Raw genomic sequence first — 18,643 nt, 5'->3', positions numbered from 1 at the left:
GACTATTGGACTTGGTCCCCTTGTCTTACAGGTACTCAGGTCTGGAAATCCACTGTTGTTGCATTGCTGGTGTTTGTTCTTCCTGCAGAATCCCCCTATCATGACTTCTGTGCTCTCTGGGGTAGTAGGTGCACTTTACACCTACCTTTCAGGGTCTTGGGGTGGGCTATTTTTCTAACCCTCACTGTTTTCTTACAGTCCCAGCGACCCTCTACAAGCTCACATAGGTTTGGGGTCCATTCGTGGTTCGCATTCCACTTTTGGAGTATATGGTTTGTGTTGCCCCTATACCTATGTGCTCCTATTGCAATCTATTGTAATTTTACACTGCTTGCATTACTTTTCTTGCTATTACCTGCATAATTTTGGTTTGTGTACATATATCTTGTGTATGTATCTTATCCTCATACTGAGGGTCCTCACTGAGATACTTTTGGCATATTGTCATAAAAATAAAGTACCTTTATTTGTTAGTACTTCTGTGTATTGTGTTCTCTTATGATATTGTGCATATGACACCAGTGGTATAGTAGGAGCTTTACATGTCTCCTAGTTCAGCCTAAGCTGCTTTGCCATAGCTGCCATCTATCAGCCTAAGCTGCTAGAAACACCTCTTCTACACTAATAAGGGATAACTGGACCTGGCACAGGGTGTAAGTACCTCTGGTACCCACTACAAGCCAGGCCAGCCTCCTACATTGGTTGTGCAGCGGTGGGATAAGTACTTGTAACTACTTACCACTTTGTCATTGTGTACTTTTCATAAGAGAATAATATACAAAACAAGTTCAGTGTATGTACACCTAACCGAAAAGTTTTGCTTTTCTCCTCTTACACTTTCCACTAAGTTCTGAAACGTACTCTAAAACTTCAAAAAGTTTCTAAAAGTTAGAAAAAGTTTTTTTTTCTCTGTTCTTCAAAAAGTTCTGAAACTTTTTCTTCCGTCTCACTGTCTCTAAACCTTTTGCTATCATGTCTGATGTAGAGTCTGCTCTTAAAATGGGCAATACTACTTATGACAATTTGAATTACAAGAGCCTAAGGAGTCTCTGCGTAGATAGAGGTTTAGTGATAGGAAAGAACCCTACAAAAGAGTTTCTATATAACATGCTTATTGTGAATGATGAGTCCCAAGGAGGCACTTCAAATGAGAGGTTAATAGAAGGCTCCCATTCTGACTCAGGGGATCTCCTTGAGGGAGGTGGGGAGGGTTCTGTTCCAAATCTGCCCCCTAGCAGGACACCTAGTAATGTTGGTAGTAATGGAGGTTCCCATCATAGTAGGGAAGTCTTTATTCCTAGAGGCCAAGTTGCTAGGGTTCAGTCAGTTAGGGACAGATCTCCCTCTGTTGTTTCCAATTTATCTTCTGTGTCCAAGCATTCCCAACCCACCCACCCTGAAGACAATATGTTAGAAAGGGAACTCAAAAAGTTGAGAGTTGAAGAGACCAGACTGAAGCTTAAGCAGCAACAGCTGGCCTTAGATAGGGAATCTTTAGACCTGGAGAAGGAGAGACAGAGATTGGGTTAGGACCCCATGGTGGCAGCAATAGCAGTATTCCTGATAGTAATCCTGTTAGAGAGCATGATTCCAGGAATCTGCACAAGATAGTCCCCCCTTACAAGGAGGGGATGACATCAACAAGTGGTTTGCTGCACTTGAGAGGGACTGTATGGTACAGAGGGTCCCTCAAAGGCAGTGGGCTGCTATATTGTGGCTATCTTTCACTGGAAAGGGTAGGGATAGGCTCCTTACTGTTAGAGAAAGTGATGCTAACAATTTTGCAGTTTTGAAGGATGCACTCTTGGATGGATTTGGCTTAACCACTGAACAATACAGGATTAAGTTCAGAGACACCAGAAAAGAGTCCTCACAAGACTGGATAGACTTTGTTGACTGTTCAGTGAAGGCCTTGGAAGGGTGGTTACATGGCAGTAAAGTTTCTGACTATGAAAACCTGTATAATCTTATCCCGAGAGAGCATATTCTGAATAACTGTGTGTCTGACTTGTTACACCAATATCTAGTGGACTCAGATCTGACTTCTCCCCAAGAATTGGGAAAGAAGGCAGACAAATGGGTGAGGACAAGAGTGAACAGAAAAGTTCATACAGGGGGTGACAATGATGGCAAGAAGAAAGATGGTGAGAAATCTCAGGATAAGCATGGGGATAAGGGTAAAACCAAAGATCCTTCTTCAAATCCTAAACACTCTTCAGGGGGTGGGGATAAATCAAATTCTTCATCTTCTTCACAACATACACACATTAAAAAGCCTTGGTGCTATGTGTGTAAAAATAAAGGCCATTGGCAAGGGGCTAAGTCCTGTCCAGGTAAACCCCCTGAGCCAACCACCACTAATACATCAAACTCTAGTGCCCCTAGCAGTAGTGGTAATAGTGGTGGGACTGCTGGCAACAGTCAAAGTAAGGGTGTAGTTGGGTTCACTTATGGGTCCATCATAGAAACTGGGGTAGTCAATCCCAAGACAGTTTCTGTCACACCTAGTGGCATTGGCCTTGCCACACTGGCTGCTTGTCCCCTTACAATGGATAAGTACAGGCAGACAGTTTCAATAAATGGTGTTGAGGCCCAGGCCTACAGGGACACAGGTGCCAGCATCACTTTGGTGACTGAAAACCTAGTGCCTCCTGAACAACACATCATTGGACAACAATACAAGATTATTGATGTCCATAAATCCACTAAGTTTCTTCCCTTAGCTATAGTTCAGCTTAGTTGGGGTGGAGTTACTGGCCCTAAGCAGGTGGTAGAGTCACCTAGCTTACCTGTAGACTGTCTCTTAGGTAATGACCTAGAGACCTCAGGTTGGGCTGAGGTAGAGTTTTATACCCATGCAGCCATGCTGGGTATCCCTGAGGAATTGCTTCCTCTCATTTCTACTGAAATGAAAAAGCAAAGGAGAGGAAAAGGCCTGAAAACTCAGGATCCTTCTCCAACAACAGGTAAAAAGGGCATCACAGTATCCCCTACCCACCCTGCCATTCGGGATACCATTCCTGTCGTAGGAGAAACCTCTCCTGGGGTGGCACCTGTACCAAGGGAACCATCAGTTTGCACAGCTGTACTCCCTGAGGTGGAAGTACCTCTCTGTGGGATAACTAATATTGGTGAGAAAAAGTCCACCATTGTAGTTAACATGGAGCATCCCTCCAACCCTCCCAGAGAAACTTTAGTGCAGCAACCCTGCACTGCCTCAAAACACTTAGGACAGCAGCCCTGCCCTAGTGTGGAGCTCATAGGACAGCATCCCTGCCCTGCTCCAAAACAAGAGAAACAGCATCCCTGTTCTCTCTTACAGCCATATGGACAACGTTTTTGCCCAGCTATGGCTTTACTGAGACAGCATCCCTGTCTGGCATTCTCATCACTAGAAATAGGTCCAGTGGACAATTTCCACTGTTGTAAACTAAAACTTACTGATAGGAACTCTGAAAATATATCTTCACATTGTTGGTTAGCTAAAAAACTTCAAACAGGGTGGTTTACATCCCCACAGGGAAGTAACTATATAGTGGATGATAAAGGGAGTAACCAGTCTATTGCAGAGCTACTCTCCACTTATTACCACTTAGACAATAAAGACTCAACTGGCCAAGGTTAGCCTTATTGTCCTTCGTTTGGGGGGGGTGGGGTTGTGTGAGAAAGTAGCCTCTTTCTAGCCTTGTTACCCCCACTTTTGGCCTGTTTGTGAGTATATGTCAGGGTGTTTTTACTGTCTCACTGGGATCCAGCTAGCCAGGGCCCAGTGCTCATAGTGAAAGCCCTATGTTGTAAGTGTGGTTTTTATGTGTCACTGGGATCCTGCTAGCCAGGACCCCAGTGCTCATAAGTTTGTGGCCTATATGTATGCGTTCCCTGTGTGATGAATAACTGTCTCCCTGAGGCTCTGCTAACCAGAACCTCAGTGGTTATGCTCTCTCTGCTTTCCAAATATGTCACTAACAGGCTAGTGACTAAATTTACCAATTCACATTGGCATACTGGTACACACATATAATTCCCTAATATATGGTACTGAGGTACCCAGGGTATTGGGGTTCCAGGAGATCCCTATGGGCTTCAGCATTTCTTTTGCCACCCATAGGGAGCTCTGACAATTCTTACACAGGCCTGCCACTGCAGCCTGAGTGAAATAACGTCCACGTTATTTCACAGCCATTTACCACTGCACTTAAGTAACTTATAAGCCACCTATATGTCTAACCTTCACCTGGTGAAGGCTGGGTGCAAAGTTACTTAGTCTGTGGGCACCCTGGCACTAGCCAAGGTGCCCCCACATCCTTCAGGGCAAATTCCCCAGACTTTGTGAGTGCGGGGACACCATTGCACGCGTGCACTGTACATAGGTCACTACCTATGTACAGCGCCACAATGGTAACTCCGAACATGGGCATGTAACAGGTCTAAGATCATGGAATTGTCACCCCAATGGCATTTTGGCATTGGGGGGGGGGCAATTCCATGATCCCCCGGGTCTCTAGCACAGAACCCGGTTACTGCCAAACTGCCTTTTCAGGGTTTGCACTGCAGCTGCTGCTGCTGCCAACCCCTCAGACAGGTTTCTGCCCCCCTGGGGTCCAGGCAGCCCTGGCCCAGGAAGGCAGAACAAAGGATTTCCTCTGAGAGAGGGTGTTACACCCTCTCCCTTTGGAAATAGGTGTGACGCGCTGGGGAGGAGTAGCCTCCCCCAGCCTCTGGAAATGCTTTGATGGGCACAGATGGTGCCCATCTCTGCATAAGCCAGTCTACACCGGTTCAGGAATCCCCCAGCCCTGCTCTGGCGCGAAACTGGACAAAGGAAAGGGGAGTGACCACTCCCCTGACCTGCACCTCCCAGGGGAGGTGCCCAGAGCTCCTCCAGAGTGTCCCAGACCTCTGCCATCTTGGAAACAGAGGTGTCAGTGGCACACTGGACTGCTCTGAGTGGCCAGTGCCAGCAGGTGACGTCAGAGGCTCCTTCTGATAGGCTCTTACCTCTCTTGGTAGCCAATCCTCCATCCTAGGTAGCCAAACCCTCCTTTTCTGGCTATTTAGGGTCTCTGCTTTGGGGAATTCTTCAGATAACGAATGCAAGAGCTCATCAGAGTTCCTCTGCATCTCCCTCTTCACCTTCTGCCAAAGGATCGACCGCTGACTGCTCAGGACGACTGCAAAACCGCAACAAAGTAGCAAGACGACTACTAGCAACCTTGTATCGCTTCATCCTGCCGGCTTTCTTGACTGTTTCCAGGTGGTGCATGCTCTCGGGGTAGCCTGCCTCCTCTCTGCACCAGGAGCTCTGAAGAAATCCCCCGTGGGTCGACGGAATCTTCCCCCTACAACCGCAGGCACCAAAAGACTGCATCACTGGTCCTCTGGGTACCCTCTCAGCACGACGAGCGTGGTTCCTGGAACTCAGCAACTCTGTCCAAGTGACTCCCACAGTCCAGTGACTCTTCAGTCCAAGTTTGGTGGAGGTAAGTCCTTGCCTCCCCACGCTAGACTGCATTGCTGGGTACCGCGTGATTTGCAGCTGCTCAGGCTCCTGTGCACTCTTCCAGGATTTCCTTCATGCACAGCCAAGCCTGGGTCCCGACACTCCTTCCTGCAGTGCACAACCTTCTGAGTTGTCCTCCGGCGTCGTGGGACTCCTTTTTGTGACTTCGGGTGGACTCCAGTTCACTTTTCTTCTGAGTGCCTGTTCAGGTATTTCTGCGGGTGCTGCCTGCTTCTGTGAGGGCTCCCTACGTTGCTGGGTGCCCCCTCTGTCTTCTCCTCCAAGTGGCGACATCCTGGTCCCTCCTGGGCCACAGCAGCACCCAAAAACCTCTACTGCAACCCTTGCAGCTAGCAGGGCTTGCTTGTGGTCTTTCTGCGTGGAACACCTCTGCAAGCTTCATCGCGACGTGGGACATCCATCCTCCAAAGGGGAAGTTCCTAGACCTCTTCTTTCTTGCAGAACTCCAAGCTTCTTCCAACAGGTGGCAGCTTCCTTGCACCCTCAGCTGGCATTTCCTGGGCTCCTGCCCACTCTCGACACTGTCGCGACTATTGGACTTGGTCCCCTTGTCTTACAGGTACTCAGGTCCGGAAATCCACTGTTGTTGCATTGCTGGTGTTTGTTCTTCCTGCAGAATCCCCCTATCACGACTTCTGTGCTCTCTGGTGGTAGTAGGTGCACTTTACACCTACCTTTCAGGGTCTTGGGGTGGGCTATTTTTCTAACCCTCACTGTTTTCTTACAGTCCCAGCGACCCTTTACAAGCTCACATAGGTTTGGGGTCCATTCGTGGTTCGCATTCCACTTTTGGAGTACATGGTTTGTGTTGCCCCTATACCTATGTGCTCCTATTGCAATCTATTGTAATTTTACACTGCTTGCATTACTTTTCTTGCTATTACCTGCATAATTTTGGTTTGTGTACATATATCTTGTGTATATATCTTATCCTCATACTGAGGGTCCTCACTGAGATACTTTTGGCATATTGTCATAAAAATAAAGTACCTTTATTTTTTACTACTTCTGTGTATTGCGTTCTCTTATGATATTGTGCATATGACACCAGTGGTATTGTAGGAGCTTTACATGTCTCCTAGTTCAGCCTAAGCTGCTTTGCCATAGCTACCTTCTATCAGCCTAAGCTGCTAGACACCTCTTCTACACTAATAACGGATAACTGGACCTGGCACAGGGTGTAAGTACCTCTGGTACCCACTACAAGCCAGGCCAGCCTCCTACATGCGTTCTGAGGAGCTACTGTGGTGGCAGCTCCTTTGAAAGCATAGACATCTACACTAGGTAGAAGGATAGCTCTAAAACTGTGGGCCGTAGTCTGCCAGTGCAGCATAGGCTAGCACCTCTGGTCCGGAGGTGGGCGGCGGGCTGTCTGCCCAAGTTGTAGCCTTCAACTTGAGTCAAAGCTAACTTTGTGTCCAACTGTGAGCATTAAAGAAAATGTGTTGCGAACTCTCAGCAACAGACGAGTTTGGAGGTTCGTTCTTATGTCCTTCAATATGGGCATATGAGCTTAAAGTTCCCTTAAGTTCCAGCATATGAGCCAAAAGTTCCCTTAAGTACCAGCATGTGAGCCTAAAGTTTCCTTAAGTAAACCAGCATATCAGCTTAAAGTGTCAATAGTTTTCAAACACCGAACTGAGCCCTGGTAAACTACAGGGCACTTGTCTTAATGTGGACTAAAGCTTGACGGCTGTTAGTCCTGCTAAGAACATCAACTCCAACTCAGGTTTTTAAATTGGACCTAGTCCAGCTGGGTGAGATCAAACTGGGAGGCAGCATTGATCTCCATCTTAAGCTATAGTTAAGCAGAGAAGAGCCGCCATTACAGCTTCTATGTATGCATCTGGCTAAGGCTCCAATATTACATTTGCTCCATATTTTATAATTATATCCTGTATTGCTTGAACAGGATTGAGTGGCTTGGTCTTTTAAATGATCGCTGTACAGACATTTGCTTTCTCAGCGATCCCCTACCTGCCCCAGGCATCTCATTCAATATCACTGAGGGTAGTGGCAGGAGATCCCTCTGCCAGGTCATCTCAACCATCAGATTTATACCTGAGGATACCTTCTCAGTCTCCGATAGCTATCAAGGCTCTTTGCTGGTGTTTACTGGTTAAACAGGATATGCTGGTAGTCTTAATTCTAGGATGGATTTACGAAAATATGCCCCCACATTTGTGAATTGCAAAATGTCCCTTGGAAAGGCATGGCTACCGTTTCAAAGCCTGAAGATCCTTGTTCCCAATTTGGCCGTACATGCTAGGAGCAGAGAAAGGCTGTCATCACGGTCACTGCACTCACGCATTCAGGCTGGCTACCTGTTCCAATAGGTATTGGTTTCATTGATCCACATGGGTACAGTAACTAAGTGTTGCTGATGTGAGTAAGCTTCCATTCCTACACCCAGGTCACCCGGCGAGCACCATTTAGATATTTGTGTGGCATAGGGCCAATGCAATGCAATGATTAAATGAGTAACATTTATATTGTATATCCCCATTATCTTGCAAGTTTTATATCACATCCACTGTATTTACCCAACCTCTAAATCTCATGGTGTCTGCAAGTAGATGTGGAGGTAAGAACACTAATTGTATGTATCATTTTCTTGTAACATGTAACATGTTAAGTACTGAAGCAAGACCCCCACCCCCATCCCTCTTCCAGATGAGACTGGAGTGAGGTAAAACCTGACTGCTCACAAAGAAGCTTTCTAGAATATGGCAAGCAATAGCATCAAAGGAAAAGATGAGATCCTCTTACAGCTTAATGGTGGCCCATTAACTACATAAAGTAGAAATTGACAGGTCCAAAACAAGTTGTCCCTCAAGACGTCAAAGCATGTTCCTCCTTCACAAGATATGGCTTGAAGGCCTCAAGAAGTACACCAGGGTATCACAATTTTCCCAGTGGCTTGCATAAACCTTAATAGTACTCGGCCTCCTGGAATTTTGTATACAAAGGACATTTTCTGAAAATGGGTGATGAGGTATTTGATCCTTAGGAGCCTTTGAGTCTTTATGCCAAGAAAATGCTGATATTGAAGCAATTCCCTTTCTTTTTCCCAAGCACTGCATGCAGATGTCCTTACCCAGCTCCTACAAGTGCTCTCCTTCACCATTGACACCTGTTGGCCAGAGTCCGTGGTAAGTAATTTGGCCTAGGCTGAGGGGGGGGTCGGGTTTTTAGCAAAAACAACAGCAGCAATCAGCAGGACCTTTATGCTGTAGTTTTAACTATAACAGCATCTGGTACAAGAAAGCATCCGGTTTCCCCTACCCAGGCACTGACCGTAGGTTTGTTGGTCATGGAGCCGGACAAGTGTGGCTTTAAGGTAATCAGGGCTATGAAGACTGCACCACGGAGACAGTCAGAGGGGTCGTCTAAGGCATCATAGTACTAACCTGAGGGTTCCTGGGGAGATAGGAGAAGGGTCTTCTGGCCTAACACTGGTAGTGACTGTGTGAAAAGGCCTGCAGTGAAAACAGTGAAGGTCCTGCTGAGCTTGAAGCCTAACACTGGCAGTCAGGGTGTGATACATCAAAGAAAGTGAGTAGTGATGTCTTATATGGGCCGGCTGAGCTCAGACCCTAACAGTTGCACTATGTGCATCCCAAACCATCTAAAGGCCACAGGTGGTCCATGCTGCCCTATCAAGCCAGTATGCCACACTGCTGCAGTGAAGCCCCCTTTGTGTTGTGTGCATAGTTTGTATGCCTGTAAAGTGCTCAGCATACAAAAGAGCATGGATCGAATGCTTGTATTAATCTCAGCCATTGGTAATTACTCGGGCCACATCCCAATGCATCATTATTTTGCACAGCGTGCCACCTCAGGTTGGACCCAGTTATATGCTAATCAGTCTTGACCCTGCTCCAGTGGGAACAGTCCATCCCGAACTGCCAAGCCAGGTCCTCCCTGAACCAGAACACTAGCAACCCACAACCATTTTCAGCCCAGTTATGAGCTCATCAGCCAGATATAGGTTAGCTCCACTAACACAGAGTGCACAGGAATCATGTCTGGGCATACCCGTTCCACTTGAGGTGACACACTGAGTATACAAAAAGTGACGGCCAAAATGCCTGAATTAATCTAAGCCACTGATAATCATTCGGGCTGCATCCTTAACTATTGTTTGTATATTTTTGTATAGCGCTCAGCAGAACAGTTCCCTGTCCTGCTATAACAATTATTTAATTATTTGTTCTTTAGGAGACTTGGCCTGGGTGCTAAATTTCTGATTATTAATTTTGCACACAGCTGAAAAGTGTGTGACCCATTGCTTCCTGCACTGTAACATGTGTTGCTCCCAATCATACATGTATGCCTGCTCAACAGCTCTGTCTAGTAACATTGCATTATACCTAGGTTTTCTTGTTTTCAGTTTCTATTCGTTGTAAACTCTTGTGGCATTTTTCAGTGTTTTCCAGTGTTTTAAAAATTATAAAAATCAGTGGTTACCAGTGTTCACTTCTTTAAAGATCACAGGACAGATGTGTTTCCAGTACGTGTAAAGTATTTTGCTTCTATTTCCTTCCATCTCCCATTCATTCCTATTGTCAATTCTACCATCTTTCTATCCTATATCTCTTTTTAATTCCCTTCTTTTTACCCCTTCCTTAAATTTACTTGGTCAAATAATGTTCCAATATGACTATCACTTCCATGCCAGCCTCATTTCTGAAATCCTTCTTCCCAGCAGTCCAGTTCCTCTCCATGTGAAGGATGGGCATGGATGGAAATATGTTTGCACCTCATTAAGATTAGATTGTTGCAGAAAAAAGGTTAATAATGGACTTTTAATGTCCATCCCTGCTACTCATTTCTCCAGTCAGTTTGCAACGATCAGCTGAGTGAAGTTTTGCTACTTAAGATGTGAGCTATACATTGTGGGGTGCTCTGTTATTGTAAACCAGTGTTACTCTGTCCTGTTCTTTCCCACAAAATAAGAAACAGGGACTGGGCTATAAATGCATTATGACTGTCTGATCTGGGCCAATACCTGCTATTTGTGGTCATAGGTGAACAGCCTAATAATTAATCAATATGCATGCTGTTAACTAAAGATCCCCTGGTGACAGCACACTGTGCTGCTGTATAAAGCAGCAGGTGAGGGACTGAGGTATTAAAGAAACCTAATGACATGCAGAATGCCTTGGGTCATTAACCATTGTAGTTTATACCCTAAATGTATTTTCTTTTACATTGTTGAGCAGTGTATATGGAATTTTTTGTTTATTCGAAAGCAAGCACTGAATTTTAACCAGAATACCAGCTTTTGTTTTTTCGAAGGCAGTAAGGAGGTTTTGTATCTGCCAGGCATGTGGGAGAATTGCACAAGGCACTTTACCTCTTTTGTTGTCTGCAGCGCACACCGTTCAAGTGCGCTTTCTGCTTTGGGGGGAAAGAATACGCACACGTCACTATGCTTATTATAAGTGTGGCCACTGTGGCTTCAATGGGTACCTTTGGCAAGTTATAGGCCTTGATTCTGCACCATAAGACCCAAGTTTCATGTTTACATGGAGGCAGTAGGAATGGATGATGATGCTGGAGCTGAATCAACTTGTCAGTGAGCAGGGTCAGAACAGGTCCACCCACCTGTTTTTGATGAAACTGTGCGGTCTGAAGCACGTACTAGGAAGCAGTGATCCACCCCTTTCTGCCATTCTTGGAGGGGCTGTGTCTTCCCAGAACTCCACCTATAAGCTCTGTCTCTCTTACAGAGCACACAGCCCATCCCCAAGAATAAGCAAATACTACTGCCCCCCACACACCAAAATCCTTGAGCAGCTCCATGAGGGCCTTCCTGGTTGTGAGCTGAAATTATCTACCCAGTGTGGCTGCAAGGCCTGTTCCTCTTAAGACCAAAAATTGCTGGATAGCTGGGCACACCCAGGCCATTTGAAAAAGGTGCCTATTGCCCTTGAACAGGTGGCGTATCCAGGGTCAGGTCTCAGGCCTATTTTCCAAATCCTCTCAGGCGTACAATAGAAGGCGATAGAGAGAGTGAGTGTGTGTGAGTGAGAAAGAGAGAGAGAACCATACCTTGACTGCAGAACTGTGGAACATCCAGATGTACTTGAAATGGACATTGAGCAGAGCCAGACTGCAAGGCACGTAGGCAACATCATTCGTATGGTCCCTGCATCTAGGGACAGGAAAGACAATCAGACACAGATTTAAATCCAAGTCCAAAAATCCCAATAAACAATCCAACATTCATAAGCACACTTAGCATTATTCTGCAGAAAGCTAAATACAATTAAGGGCTATTTTGGAAGAAAACATCTGGTAGAAAAACATTTGAGAGTCAATTTGGCCAAGAGGTTGTAAACAAGAAACCTAGTTATAGTGAAACTATATTACATGCATTACAGCATCAATAATTTAATTTAACTATTAGGCTCTGTGACAATAGGCATACATCAAATTTTCAGAAACTGGATTTAGAACAGCTATCAACCTAATCCCAAAATATTGTTGGTAAAAAGAGCTCAATAAATATTTTCAAATAAAACATTTCAACCAAAGGTTGACAAACAAACATTTACCAAAGGTAAATTTTGTTCTCAGTGTCAAAATCAAAAAGTGAATATCAAATGTCACTTCAACAAATTTAAAATTCTAAAAGCACCTACATTTAAAGAGAGCACTGCATCAGCATACATTTTTAACATTGCAGTCTTACCTGGGTCTGAATATTGCATCTAAAGGCAACCTGACCAATGGATAAATGCTTGAGCAAACAAATGTCAAATTGTGTCTATTTCGGTAAAATGTGAAATCTTGTTTGTAGTAGCCACCAATAAGCAACTGTTTCTGTTTCTTCACCCTCATCTTGAAACACTCAATCTAATAATTCTTCAGAATTTATCAGATAGCATAACTTCTATTGTTCTCAAAATGAGCATCTTAGATGGCACATAATAGAGTATGACTTCAAATCTTTCTCTGAAATCGCTTGTGGAACTCATCTACCTCCAGACACCAGATGTTACAATGAAACAATGGCCTTCTTGAACCCTCCATTGTCAAGTGAACTAATCAATATGAGTGGTCTGGATATAACGTTTTGACTCGTATATCTGCTCGGCTGGAGAGAGGCATTGTAAATAATGTACATAGATGTACAACAACATGCAAGTGGCTGAGAACAAGCAAAATAAGGTCATGACTCCTTTATGCTCATGGAAAAGGAAGATCATCATTGGACAAGTTGAAGAAAGAAGACTACCCCACAAAGAGAAAAATATTGTTTTTTCACTTTACCTTCAGCATCTGCAGATTGGTGAGTGTGGACCCCTAATTTCTGAAAACATTGCTTAACTGCAATTTCTCCATCCCTAGAAATCCAGGCTCCTCACTCATTTGTTTCCAATTGCCCACATTTGAAAAGCTACTTCCTTGGCAACATTTGCCGATTATACCTCCTGATACATGTGGACCATGGTGCAAAGCACACCACTTATCCCACACAGAGTGTGAGGGCTATAACGGAAACAATGCATAACTCTGAAGACTGGAGAGCTGCAAAAACTCTTAGCCTACTGTTCGTTTACAAGTGACAAAGCGATTGATATTTTCCTGAAACTCCTACTACTAGGTGGTAGAACATTCGTCAACATTTTACCACTGTGGTGCGTGATATTGTCAGCAAACTACCTACAGCCCTGATTAGAATTTAGCCAAATGAATCAGATTGGCTACTTGTGACTTTTTTAGTGGTGAAAACAACAATCACAGCCTGACATTTGACTGTTTTTATCCATTATTAATTTTATGATAAATAATATTTTTGTATTACTATCTCAACTATCACTATATTGATCAAACACTACATTGACTTACCCACATTGACACTGCTACGATGTCTTAACAGCCATACCTCCAACTTTAACACCACCATCAATGCTAAACCAAACACTGAACTTCAACTAAGGAAAAAGTATTACAGCTACATAGTAGAGCTTCCTAATTGGAATGACACATCAACAGTGGTAGACCTCACCTAAAGATACCCCATTTGTTGGATACTGTAGGGTGCCTGGTGGCCCTCACACAACATCCTGAGCATCCAGTATCCTAGCTGACAAGTTTCAATGTACAATCCACTAGACCACATGAGGGAGGGGGTAGTTAGGTTGGCCCTATCCAGATGCAAGGGTCCTACTAGTCCTTGATGAAAGCTGTATTACAAATATGCACATGGTTAGCTATCACAATATTACTGACCACAATTAAGAGATGAGGGAGGTATCCTAAATCACCCACTACTCGATCCTTCCAAGTTATAACCTTGTTTAAGAAAGGAGCAGTACGGAATAAAGATTTCCCTTGTCCCCACAATTAATACAGCTTTTGATCATTATGACCCTTCAACATACACCAAACTGCTCACAATAGGAACTCTGGGTGAGCACAATGAGCTACAATAGTCGCAGGTGAACGATTGCCCCTCTGAGGAAGCTTGACACCATGTGGGTGAAGTGTTTTTGTCTTTTTTTGGAAAAACAATTAGAGGTTGTCATTCCAATCACAAAGTCCTAATAAGTAAGGATAACACTTTGCTTGAGAACAACACAGTCTTTTTGTCAAGTATTCATTATCATCCAGAGATAGAACTCGTGATTTCTATGAAATCTTCTTATTCCCTTCTTTACTTGCATTTGCAATCCTGTCATAAACCTAACCCAAAACCTAACTCTGACACTGATTCTAATTCTATCTGTAGCCCTTACCTTAACTCTTGGCTGACTGCTGACTCATTCAGCCAGTAGACTGGCATCACCAAATCATTTAAACCACCATATACCCAAACCATCATATGAACCCTAATTTGAAAGTCACAAATTTTAACCCGATTCTAAAAAACTAACCTCAACTATACCTCAAATCAAAACTCCAACTCAAAACCCAACCTTAGCCCCAACCCTAACCACAACTATAAAACATCCCTGATTCTAACCATAATCCCAGATTGCACCCCAACAATAATTCTGACTCTAGCTCTAATCCCAACTCTAACCATACCATGTATGCTAACAGTAACTAGAAATCTAACTGTAACCCTATCCCCCCATCTACTGCTAACTCTAAGGTGACTCTCTACTGTAGCCCTATTCCCAACCCTAACCTTTACATAACCCTAAATCAAAATTTAACTCTACCACATCCTCTGTTCTAACCTTAAATCAAAACTGAATTCCTACTTGACCCATAGCCACCACCCTAACCTCATCCCAGATATTAACCATAATCTATAAAACCTAACCTAAACACTAACCCAACCATTACTTTAACTCGAGATCCAACCTAAATCACAAACCTGAATCTAACACTAATCCCAAATCTAACTACAACAACTATTCCACCTCTGACACTAGCTCTAATCCCTCTAATCCCAACTCTAACTCAAACTCAAACCTGCACTCTAACTCAATGCTAACTGTAACTCTAAACCTAACTGTAACTCTAACTCCCAACTTAGTCTTAAGTGAACATCTAGTCTAACCCGATTTCCAACCTAACCTTAACCATAACCCAAACTCTAACCCATCGCCCCCTCTAGATCTAATTTCAAACTTTAAAAATTTGAAACACTACTCTAGCTTAGCCCCAACCATAATCTCAGCTACATTCCTAACTGTAACCTTAACTCTAATCCAATAGTTACTCTAAACTTAAACCTAGACATAACCTTAACACTAACTCTAACCTAATCCAATTCCATCCCCAATGTCAACGCTAACCCTATTTCTAGTAAATGGTACTAAGGCACCCAGGGCATGGGGTACTAACGGTAGGCCCCTGAGGGCAGCAGCACTGATTGTGCCACCCAATAGGGCCAAGCATTCAGATGCACCCTGCACTGCCATTGCAGGCTGAGTGTCCTGATGCAAACCCAAAAGACAAACTCGACATGGCACACTACCTGTGTGCCGTGTCCACTACACACTGCATGCAGTATAAGTAAGACACCCCTCTGGCAGGCCTTACAGCCCTAAGGTAGAGTGCACTACACTGTATGGGAGGGCATAGCTGCATGAACAATATGCCCCCACTGTGTCCTTGCCAAACCTGGGACATAGTGAATGAATGGAGCAGCCATTTTAAATGCATGTGCTGGACACTGGTCACTACAAGTTTTACAGCTACATGATGGCCACTCTGAACCCTGAGTTGTTTGGTATCAAACAACTCAGAATGATAAATCCAAACTGGTACCAGTATTCGATTTATTAAAACATTTACCCAGGGCTCACATTAGAGGTGCCCCTTGCAAAAGCTAGCTACCCTGGCATGGTTGCTCGCCAGTCACAACCAGCCTGACACCAACAGACAAGAGTCTGAATCCCAGGGGTGAGAGGTCCTGCTCTCTGGGATTCAGTTCAAAGCCCTTCTTGGGTGGAGGTGCTAACACCCCCTCCCTCAGCAATGTGCACTGCCCTGCTGGCAAGCTTCAAAGGACGTACCACCCTTGAAGCTGGACCCCCAGGCGTGCTACTAGCAGCAGATGGCTGCCCTGGTTGCAAACCCCCACTTTTCAGAGGAAGGGTAGGAGGAGTGGTCAGTCCTGGCTTGCACCACCTCTTAGGTGTTGCATGCAAAGTGACCCCCCACATTTCATTTTCCTCCATCTAGCATGGACAGAAAATAGCCAATTGGGTGTAGGGAAGTGACCTCTGTCCACAGGAAATGGTCACTTAGTGGGTGTAGCCACTCTAAGATAGATGGCCCATTGGCCACTACTAGGTTCCCCAGAAAACACCTAACAAACACAATATTGAGTGGGCATCCCTAGCCCAAGAAATCAGATTCCATGGACAAAAGAAGACCAGCAACAAAGAAGACCCAAGGCTCGAGAACTGAAGTCCTGCTGCGCCAAGAAAACGTGCCAAACCCTGCCTGGTGCACCCAGGAATTGACAATCATCGCTGAGGGGTTACTTCAACATCGGACAGACTCTAAAAATCCCCAAAGGACCTCCATTCTTTAAAAAGCACCAAAGACCTCCCTCCAGAGTGAAGGCATCGCTCTGCAACACCAAGGAACCAAACTTCTCCAGCTGGTCCAGGGTACCCATCGTTGACCTGCATATACCTGCAAAAGGAGACACTGGTAAATGTATTGCCTGATTTGTTGTGAATTTTCAAAGTATTCCTCCATTGATTTCTATGGTGTGTAATTACGCACAGAAAGACTATTTTTAATAAACTTAAAAAATGTATAACTTAAAAAGTACTTACTCGGTTTTGACAATCTTGGTCTTAAAATGTATATACAAATCGGAAGTATTTTTATAAAGTGGTCTCAAGTTATTCTTTTGAGTGTGTAGTCTCATTTATTAATACTGTGGGTATAACAAATGCTTTGTACTTCTCCAAGAATAGCCTAATCGCTTGACCAAGCTTTCACAGAAATTAAAGCATTAGGTGGTCTAGTTTTTACCTCTGTAATCCAACGTGTGGTTGCCTGGACCCCCTGCACAGTGTGCCTAGCTTTGCACACTACATAGAGGGCCAGCCTCCTACACTCTCAACCTAACCCAACTATTCATATTGATGAATTGGAATCTATGTGGTGATATGTTAACTTTGTGGAAACGCTATGTAGTGTTCATTCAATGTAGCAGTGTTGTAGTGTGATAAACAAAACTAAATAAACCAACTTTGGTCTAAAGAAAAATATACTATAATCACTTTTAGCACAAATATTTGTAAAACAGAATATAAAAACAATATATAAAAGATGACAATTTAACATGCTAGAGTACCAGCTTCAAAACTATGATTAGTTTTCATAATCTTTAACACATACGCACTTTCATATTATGAAATATTTCTTCTCAATAACTTCTTAATTAGCTCTAGTCAACACTTGTTAGATTATTTTCTGTGGAGCAAATTTGTTTAGGGGAATCAAGATTTTAAACGCTATAAAAATTCTCATGAGAATTATTGTTTGTTCATTGCACAAAGCCCAGATTTTTAAAAGAGAAGATGAATTGATGGTTGTCTGACAGAATATCGAGGAAACAAATATCGTTTGGACAGAACATTGTGTCAAAAATATCAAGGACCAAAATATCGAGAAGATAAGTGCAGTGAAGTAAGGACAGATTTACTATTCTTAACTCCATATCTACGTACCTTGAAGATATATATATTGTCAAGGTACATATATGTGTTAGCTTACTTACTCATAGAACTTATCTTCATGATATTTTTATGTCTTTGATATTCTTGACATTATATTTTGTCCACACATCATTTTTTCTCCAATATTTTGTGCAAATACCGAATTGATTTGTGTTGCACTGATGCCATTTTCGTGCAAACAAATAAAATGTGCAACTCATTTTCAATCTGGCTTCTAATTTTCCAAAGCTCTTTTTTCAAGATTTCCAAAGGAGCCTAAAGGATGCTCACAAAATATATTTTCCCTATAGTAACTGAATGTGATACATTTTGTTGATGGAATTTCAATAAAAAATCTTGAGGCACGGCCCTCCTGTTTAGGCATTGGGGTAGGTGGTCAGAGCATATGTAGCTAGGGAATTAGTACATGTAATGTTAGACCTCATACTTCACTCTCTCTTACATTTAGAAAACAAATGTAATATCTTCAGTGAAGGCCAGGTTCCCTCCCTTATCACCCATATTCATAACGCTATAGTGAGTTGCATCGTATTTTCCACTTCAATGAATTGAAAGGTACACTTGACCCTGGTCAATAATCTTTCACCTATACCTTTCTCAATTTTTCTGCCAATTGCTCACCATGCCACAGCTTTCTCTTGCCCACAGTTTTCTCTTGTCCAGAACACACCCATCTGCAAGGGCAATTCTCACCCAATCTCTTCTATACACCCAGTTAAATGTTGCTGTGACCTAAGAGGTCTCTGCTTCTTTACCCACTGCCTGACCCTTCGCTATCTTTCTACAGACTATGACAAACTCCACTCACCAAGTTTCAGACCACACCCCAGGATACACTGCTGACCTTCGAAGCCAGACAACTAGAATCTGAAGCTTGTGTTGATAAACCATATACCTCTGGGCATATTAATATATTCTTCTGAGCTCCAAAATTCAAATTTACTTAATGCAT

At 43.6% G+C, this 18,643-nt stretch overlaps 1 protein-coding gene across 1 annotated transcript in view; it reads right to left on the bottom strand.

Annotated features, from left to right (window-relative positions):
• The window catches only part of LOC138249714 (protein sel-1 homolog 3-like), a 320,950-nt gene that overhangs the window by 10,684 nt on the left and 291,623 nt on the right, over positions 1-18,643 (bottom strand). The window contains exon 23 of the mRNA XM_069203733.1: positions 11,579-11,681. Coding sequence (XP_069059834.1) covers positions 11,579-11,681 — 103 coding nt within the window. The remainder of the gene's footprint in view (positions 1-11,578; positions 11,682-18,643) is intronic.

The sequence above is a fragment of the Pleurodeles waltl genome, chromosome 8, assembly GCF_031143425.1.
Source record: "Pleurodeles waltl isolate 20211129_DDA chromosome 8, aPleWal1.hap1.20221129, whole genome shotgun sequence".
Lineage (NCBI taxonomy): Eukaryota > Metazoa > Chordata > Amphibia > Caudata > Salamandridae > Pleurodeles > Pleurodeles waltl.
The sequence above is the reverse complement of the archived record's forward strand: the minus strand, read 5'-3'. Positions and strand labels throughout refer to the sequence as shown.